The sequence below is a fragment of the Perca flavescens genome, chromosome 7 (assembly GCF_004354835.1).
Source record: "Perca flavescens isolate YP-PL-M2 chromosome 7, PFLA_1.0, whole genome shotgun sequence".
Lineage (NCBI taxonomy): Eukaryota > Metazoa > Chordata > Actinopteri > Perciformes > Percidae > Perca > Perca flavescens.
This window is the reverse complement of record NC_041337.1, coordinates 34,373,131-34,382,598: the sequence shown is the minus strand read 5'-3', so window position 1 is coordinate 34,382,598 and position 9,468 is coordinate 34,373,131. Positions and strand designations below refer to the sequence as shown.

The window sequence follows — 9,468 nt, the reverse complement described above, 5'->3', positions numbered from 1 at the left end:
AAGACAACACAAGGGTTAAATTTTGTTTTCAAAATGCTATAAAAATATAATAAAACACCCAAAATTCAATGGAATTAATTTGTTAAAATGTTGTCTGGGTTCCATACAACGTACATCCACGCAGCCATTGTTATATTTAGGCAATTTGGTTGAAAGAAACCAAATATTTCTGACCCGAGGACAACACAAGGGTTAACAAAATAAATTACACATTACGGCCCAAATCTTTTTATTAATTCTTCAGCTCCTACTCTATGATCTTGTGTCTCTGTGTAACGTGGAGTTTTTCCTGTGTGTCTCTATGATGTGTCAATGTTAGACAGCCAATCACAGACATTATCAGATCTTGGTAGAAGCATGCTGCGTGCCTATTGGCTCAGTGACGCTGATGAGATTTACTCCTTATTGAATGACAAGGCATTTTTCGATACATTGTACTTTTTACTCAATATTTATTTCACAGCTATAGTTACTAGTTACTTGACTAATTAAGATTTGTATATAGAAACAAATAGTTTATAAAATAAGATGCACTGTTATTGATTTAACAAGCCAACAGAATGAAGACGGAAGTTCATTTCCAGGATAATACTTCAAACTAGCTAGCTACACGCAGACGACCAGCGATGTGTGCTCGGAATAGGTTATGGGTCTGAAAGTTATGGTCCATTAGTACATATATATATGTCTGTAAATTGTGTGCATTGTTAAAAGGTGTTCAGGCTAAATGCTCTGTTTTTTGGTTCACTTGGGTCAGATCGCGTTCTCACCTAAAGGGAAGCAAATTGTAGAGCACTTGGAAGTGTGAAGATAACCATCCCTGTGCTGGAGAAGAAGAAGGGGCCAAAGAAAGAAAGTATAAGAGATGAGGGGAAGAATAGATCGGGGCTCACGAGGCTTGAAAGACGAGAGATGCGTGGACCGACTCCGACTTATGTCTGTTGCTAGGGAAACTTAGTCACTGTGTGTTATGTGATCCCACAGATCTTTGTATTGTAACTCCGATGCTTGACTGATTAAACGAATGCATTTGACTTTATCTTATCGTCTTATTTGGCTCTTGATTAGGATCAATGTAATACCAATTTAACGAATGTGTGGAGATTGTTACCAAAAGGGGGGACACAGAGGAGGTAATCCCCAACAGAAGAGAACCGAGAACCCTGTTTTCAAGCGCACCAGAGTTCGGTTGTTCAGTCCGCTCCAAACACCGCTGCAGACTCCAGACAATCTAACGAAATGTTACTTTATGGACCAGGGTTTGGTTGGTGGTCCGATCCTTGGCCCCTGCAGTCCCATGTCAAAGTGTCCTTGGGCAAGACACTGAACCCCAAATTGGTCCCGATGCTGCGCCATGTGAATGTTTGTGAATGTTTATCTGATGAGCAGGTGGCACCTTGTACGGCAGCCTTTGGATGAATGTGTGTAAATGGTGAATGGTTCCTGTAATGTTTAAAAAGCGCTTTGAGTAGTCATAAAGGCTTTAGTGCATGTATGATATTAATGAACGTCCGTTACGTTCGAGCCATTGCCAAAAATCAACACGTTTTTGTCTCTTTTTTTTCCACACTTTTGGCGCATTTTTTGACGTTTAACGCTTGCTTTCACTACCATGTATAAACACCACTAACACAAATGTATTACCGCTAGTTTTACACTTATTTTTGAAATGCATGGTCAATAAACCTCATTTATAGGAAATTATACCTATTCCTTGAGATAAAAAAAAGCTGAAATTGTGAATTATTCAGACTAATATTAAAGGAAGGATAATCACAGTTATATTTCAACATTCAGTCGAGATACTGTTTTGAAACATTTCAATGTTTTTTTTCAAACGCTAAAAAATTTAATAAAACACCCAAAATTCAGTGAAAGTGGAGATCTGATCCTTTGTTGTACTTGCAAACCGCGTTGTATGGAATCATCTATGTTATTTTTGGGTAAATAAAATTAGGTAGTTAAAAAGAAACCCAGATTTCTGATATAGACATTTTGAAAAACGGGTCAAATTTGACCCGAAGACAAAACGACTACTACGAAGACTATCAGCTCCACACAACTCCCTCTGTATTTCTCAGTATGGCTATGTTCAGAAGATTGTGTCCATGTTTGTTTAATCCTACGTGTCCTCCTTGGCTACAAGCAGCTGTGTGGAGGACGGGTGAAGCGCGATCACAGAAGACTTGCACCATTGTGGACGCGACCTCACGGGGGAGATAGAAACTACGTACTATAGCTTTAAGGCTAGAAAAACGCTATATAAATACAATCCGTTTACCAAACAGCTCAGGTGTGAAACCAACCCTAGAATTGAGAAATAAACTGTAAGTATGCGGTGTCGTGGAGAGTGCAGAGTTTGCGCTGCTGTGCCCTCAGTGAGATTCCTGCTGATTCAGTGGCCTAAGCCTCTGTAAATTCCCCTTTTGATTAGAGCCACAAATAAAGCTTTACTGGCCACTGAGCTGTGACAATACAGTCTGCTCTCTACGTCCAGCCAGCCTGGTATGCAGGGCAATGAATGCCACAATGGGATGGCATAATACAATACTTTTATCTAACCGTGTTGTTTTTTTTTTTTTTTTAGCCTGGCTAGCAAAAGCAAAGGGCCCTCAGGGCTTGTTTGGGTGCAAGGAATAGCATGAACTCCAAGGGACACTAACAGATGAACAGGCAGCACACACCAACGTTAATACACGCGTGGACTAGAGCTGGGCAATATATCGATATCATGATATGAGACTAGATATCGTCTTAGATTTTGGATATCGTAATATCGTAATATGGCATAAGTGTCTTTTCCTGGTTTTAAAGGCTGCGTTACAGTAAAGTGATGTCATTTTCTGAACTTACCAGACTGTTCTAACTGTTCTTTTATTTGCCTTTACCCACTTAGACATTATATCAACATTACTGATGATTATTTATCAAAAATCTCATTGTGTAGGTGTGTATATGTTTATGTGTATATGTATGTATGTATATATATATATATATAGATATGTGTGTGTGTATGTATGTATGTGTATCCTTTTTAATTTTTTTATTATTTATTTTTATATTTTTTTTCTCCTTTTTTATTTTATTTATTTATTTTTCTGTTATTTTTTAAATTTATCTTTATTTTTTTTCTCTCCTCTTCTTTAACTTTTTGGGGTAAGGACAGTCGTGTGCTACCTGAAGTCATTTTGGTGTGGATTGTGCTGACAGCTGATGCTGTTCTGATATTTTTGTGAACACAGAGAGCACTTGTATTTTGGTTTTGTTCTATTTTGATAAAAATCAATAAAATCTATTTATAAAAAAAAAAAAAGTCAACACTACAATATCGTTGCAGTATCGATATCGAGTTATTTGGTCAAAAATATTGAGACATTTGATTTTCTCCATATTGCCCAGCCCTAGTGTGGACCCACAGTAATGTGTGTCCTCCAGTCTGAAGCCTGGACATTATGTGGGTCAGCGTGCAGTGGTGGAATGTAACTAAGTACATTTACTCAAGTACTGTACTTAATTAGCCTACACATTTTTGGTACTTGCATGCCAATTTTCAGAGAGAAATATTGTACATTTTACTCCACTACATTAATCTGACAGCTTTAGTTATTAGTTACTTTACAAATTAAAATGTTTTAATGTAAATGGGCTGTATTTTTATAGCGCTTTTCTAGTCTTAACGACCACTCAAAGTTCTTTTACATATTAAAGGGTTTAAGGACACTGAGGCACTCAGGAGGGCAAAGTTTAAAATGTTTGCATTTCAGCTGTATCTTATAGCCTATTGGCCAATAGTCACACGGTCAGTAGGAGAGGAGTCACATGATTGTTGTGGACAGGTAATCACATGACAGACCATATTTAGCAGCATTTCAATCAGTTTTTTTTTTACATACACTTTTAAATATTACAAGCACCAATCACACACATTCACACACTTTCTGGATCGAGTAATTCATTTCTGTAATTTATTTATGAATTGTTAGAAAATTTTTAAAATTAATGTGTTTTATAAAATGTTAAAATGTGAGTTTATATATATATATATATATATATATATATATATATATATATATATATATATATATATATATATATATATATATGTTTGTGTTTTTTAGAGTCTGGAATAGAGGATTGTTTATCCTGTACCAGAAATCTTTTCAATAAATTTCAATAAATAGCATGAAACCAGATATTAGAAATAAAACACATTTGACAGGAGAGGTTGCCACAGCCATTCTCTATATAATTTTTTTTATTTCCCATCTGACATTATTCATTTCATCTTTTCCTTTTCCATTTGGCCTTTATCATTTAGATTTTCAAGCTGTATTTTTAATTTTTTTTATTGTTTTGCCAAAAATGTCTCTTTTGATATTAAAGGTTGCTTATCCGTGCCATCCATCCAGCCTGTTTTGCCTGTTACAACCATTCCTTTCATTAAGGATGCATATCAAAAACATGACAAACGTCGTGTTTTGTTCTTCCTTGGGAAGGGGTATCTGAGAATTAAAGCCCTTTTGAGATCCCCCCTCCCCCTTTTGAAACTCAACGAGACAACGAGTTTCCACGCAATGTTCTAGTAAAGTCAATTAATTCGGGATAACACTGTAGCCTTGCTGCTTGGGGGGTTGGGATGCAGTCAGAAGTGTGCTGTGCTGCACGTAACCAGATCCAACAGTGATGTCACCGGGTTATGGAGGACACTTGCTAGTAAGTCATTGCAGCTATAGGTGAAGTTAAACCACTGAAAGTCAGCAAAAAAATAAGGATTTTCAGGGGGTAATAAGTTACTCTTTTAATCAACTTGTACCCATTCTAGTTTGGTGAGCATGGGTTTTTAATTACGTAGCCTAATAAAGGCCCAAAATACACTTTCGGTCCTTGGACTTAATGTAGTTTAGTCTGGACATGCCTCTTCAACACACGTGAGATCAAAAGAGAGGGAAGGACCGACTATTATTTCATTAATGTTCAAATATTTCATCAAATTCAAAGTCTATAATGACCACTTATGATTGATTATTTATGTTTTGTCGACAAAATGTGCTCGTACAGTAGCTTGAATGTCAACACAATAACATTTTCTTGCATTTGTTACTGAACCGTGTCGGGCACCGTGCCTTTGTCCCTACAACGAGAATTATTTCAGGTGTTTATATGGATCACTTTCAAAAAACCGACATGTATATGCACACTATAACTAGGCCTGCATTACATTTGTTATATATGGATATGAAAACTACCGTATGCGTCTTTGTATATTTAATAATGCACTCTTATCAAGACTATAGGGTCCTTTTTCAAAATAAAAACAAACGTAGCGTGCTCGCTGGATTCTCCACACCCCTTTGACCAAGGCGAAAGGCGGGATGTCCGCGAGCGGTTTTCTCTCTCCGCCAATCAGCGGGCGGTTGCAGAGTATACAGCCCGCCCTCTGTTCTCTGTGTGTCTACTTGGAAGCTGGAACATTTTGTTTCTGAAGGTAAATACAGTACAGTCCCTACAGCTGCACGGCCAGTGGCACTTTACGAGCTTTCTCATTATCAGCAGCAATCAAGCTCCAAACTGTTGACAGGCTGGCGTTTAAGCTTTCCCTAACGTCAACCAGGCAGACGTAAGGACGTCAAACTTTATTAGTTTAGAGTTTGAGTAATGAGAGACAAACACGTCCTCCCTTCATGCTTACTTTCAACAAAAAAGAAGTTATGGATATTTGCGACGGGAAGAAGAGGAGACAGGTAAGCGGCGGCGGCGTGCGGGGCTGCAGGCGGAGCGTGGCCGTGAAAATGAAGCGCGACGTGGGTAAAGTCCTCCGCTCCCTAACGGTGGGGGACAACAATCACGCGGAGCCTATGGAGGAGGAAGAGGACGACGACTGCTTCTCCATTAGCTTCCTGCGGAATGGCCGACTGGAGCCCTCCGTGGCGCTTTCTCCGCGGTACAGCCTGCTGCGGGAGGTCGGCCGGGGAAGCTACGGGGTCGTTTATGAGGCTATAGCCCGGAAAACAGGGGCCAGGGTGGCGGTGAAGAGGCTCCAATGTGACGCCCCGGAAAACGTGGAGCTAGCTCTGGCCGAGTTCTGGGCTCTGACGAGCCTGGAGAACCGTCACCAGAACGTGGTCCAGCTAGAGGAGTGCGTCCTGCAGAGGAACGGCCTGGCCCAGAAGATGAGCCACGGGAACAAGCGGTCCAAACAGTACCTGCGCCTGGTGGAGACGTCACTAAAAGGTATGGACATTTTTTTTTATTAATGGGATTCCATTGCTAGGCAACATCCGGGAAGAATGCTTATGTTTACAACTGTGAAATGCTCTTTACAGGCTAATTGTCCTCTTTATTTACCATTTACATAACACCAATAACACCCATACTAATGATAATGAAAGAAACAATGTGTCCAAATACATTGTCAACATTGTTACATTTGACTGTGTAAAGTATTCAAAATTTGTAGCCTATTAAAGACTCAGTTGTCTCATGCTTTAATAAAAGCACACTTAAGTCCAGCTAGAAAATAGTTAAATGTCTTTTCAGCACATGTAGACATGCACTATGGGTCTGCACCTGCAGTAAGTGTAACCACAATTGTTTGGATTTTCTGAACCACACTCAGCAGCCACAGATTAACTAGAAAACCCCCCAAAACATTGCTAGTTACTGGCATGTCTGTCAAAAAAAATATTGACATTAATGCTATGGTTTGAATGAATCAGAATTAGAACCAGAAAATGTTTTATTGCCAAGTAAGTAACAGTTAGGAGGAATTTGCCTTGGTGCATACATAAACATATTAAACATTAATATGTAATAAACAATAGATACTGATATATATATATATATATATATATATATATATATATATATATATATATATATATATATATATATATATATATATATTAATAGCTGTTTAACATTTAGGACAAAGAGCCTGGATGGTTTAAGAAGCTTCACTGGTCCACTTTAATGACGTATGGTTGCTATATGTTTACTTAAACAAAACCATGTGGACAATATGTACCATAAACTATACATTAGATGTATGTATCCGTGGTATTAAGGCTCATTTACTGAAGAAGGATATTGTGAATTAAATGTAAAATGAATTCCTTTTGCAGCCTTCTGTCCGTCCGTGCTGTTGGTTGCTATACATTACCTATAGTAGGCACAGAGAGTACACAGTGTTTCCCTCAGCCCACAAAAGAACACCGTGTACTTCTTGGCAGGGTGTTAACCCATTGCTTGTTGACTGGAATTTCAGACACTAAACAGTGATGTTAGAGTGTAATCTTGGATATTATAATGAAATACTGTAGCATAATCTAATGACATATATAAATTTTTATTCTGTTTGTGTAATTGATGCCATCAATCCAGTTTGACCTACTTATTGTTCCCTTTGTTATTGCTCAGCAGGCATGTTGATTGAAATAGCAAGCTGGTGAATACTGTACATCTTCATAATTGTGAAATTTAGCAGACCTGTGCTGTTAAAACCCAGAGTTATAAGTGAACCAGTGTACACAGTCTTTGCTTGTTTTCTTTTAATAGCCTGGCTGTTATATAAGTGTCACCATTCAGGCTCTTGAAATGAAATATTAATCTCGAGCTGGCATCTTTCGCAGCCGTCAAGTCAATACAAAAGAGTTTTTAGGATTCAGATAACAATTAAAATGACTTGCTTTTAATCTATATGCCCTCTTAACCCTTTGTCTTGGTCCACTTAACCTAGTTTCTGAAGCGTAAAGACAGGTAGCAGCCCACAGAGTGATCATCAGGGCAGGTCAGTGTGGGGGAGAGATGCAGTTTGGTCACACAAAGTGCTGTTTTTACCACAGACAGGCTCAGATTATTATTCTAAGTGTCTGACAACATTATGGAATGGATTATGGAAAGGATCCCTACAGAGAAAGACCTTTTTGTTAAAGAGTAAGATGCTTTTTTGTTTAACAGGAACCAGCCCTGAAATCGGTCTCCAAACCCACCAGACCCCATTTAAATAATCAGTAATTTTATCATCGTAAAACATACTTCATTCAAAGTTGACACAAACAAAATAAAATTATAGAAAGTTGTCTTGATTCGTCTTTCCGCTGTTCCAACAATCACCACTCTGGTTTGATTAAGATAAACTCTTAATTCACCCATTTACATGTGGAAATTCGCTGGCTCTGTACACGCTAAAAGTCTTGATTATTTAAATGAAGTCTGGTGGGTTTTGGCTATGGCGATTTCTGAACTGTTTCTGGTCAAACAAAAAAGATTTTACACTTTAACAAAAATGTCTATCTATGTAGGGATCCTTTCCATAATATTGTCAGACACTTAGAATAATAATCTGAGTCTGTCAGTGGCAGAGACAGCACTTTTTAATGGACACAATTGACAATCCACATTTCCCCTATCTGGTTTTGTTGCAGCCCGGTTCGCGGCTGCTGGTTACAGGTTTGTGTTCACATTAATCACTTAGACATCAGTTCATGTAAAAATAGGTTGACGAAATCAAAACAAAGTGTGTTTATGTAACAAAACACATTTTTTTTCGAACTCTCAAATATCAATATCAGTATTTCGCCTTAAAAATCCAGCAACACAGATTATAGCTCTAGTGAACAGACTGAATGTCACAGTCTGACTGCTGTTATTTCACTAATCAGGTCATATCTGTCCCATCTGCATGCTGCAGGGGAGCGCATACTGGGTCACCCAGAGGAACCCTGTTACCTCTGGTTCGTCATGGAGTTTTGCGAGGGCGGGGACCTCAACCAGTACATCCTGTCTCGCCGGCCCGACCCCCAGACCAACAGGAGCTTTATGCGCCAGTTGACGAGCGCCGTGGCTTTCCTACACAAGAACAACATCGTTCACCGTGACCTGAAGCCCGACAACATTCTCATCTCCCAAAAATCTGGTTCACCTGTTCTCAAAGTGGCCGACTTTGGCCTCAGTAAAGTTTGTGCCGGCCTACACTCCAAGAACAGCGAAGAGCACCCTGCGGCAGGCGGCAGAGGCAGCAACCAGAACAACATTGTCAACATAAACAAGTTCTGGCTGTCGTCGGCCTGTGGCTCGGACTTCTACATGGCCCCCGAGGTGTGGGAGGGCCACTACACGGCCAAGGCGGACATCTTCGCCCTGGGCATTATCATCTGGGCGATGATCGAGCGGATCACTTTCATCGACGCAGAGTCCAAGCGCGAGCTGCTGGGCACCTACATACGGCAAGGCACAGAGATTGTACCTGTCGGCGAGGCTCTTTTGGAGAACCCCAAGATGGTTCTCCACATCCCTCAGAAGGCCAGGAGCTCCATGTCCGACGGGGTGAAGAAGCTCCTGCAGGACATGCTGGCGGTCAACCCTCAGGACCGGCCAGACGCCTTCCAGCTGGAGGTGCGGATGGACCAAGTCACGTGTGCTGCGTGACAGCCCCTCAACTTCCCGAAACCTCTCCTCCTTTTTTTTTTT

The 9,468-nt window shown here is 39.7% G+C and overlaps 1 protein-coding gene across 1 annotated transcript; it reads left to right on the top strand.

Moving 5' to 3' along the window:
* The first annotated feature begins 5,321 nt into the window (after positions 1-5,321).
* stk35 (serine/threonine kinase 35) lies at positions 5,322-9,468 on the top strand. The gene is made up of 2 exons (XM_028583216.1): positions 5,322-6,231; positions 8,690-9,468. Exons 1-2 carry the CDS (start codon positions 5,682-5,684, stop codon positions 9,424-9,426), a joined length of 1,287 nt encoding a protein of 428 aa, XP_028439017.1. The 5' UTR covers positions 5,322-5,681; the 3' UTR covers positions 9,427-9,468.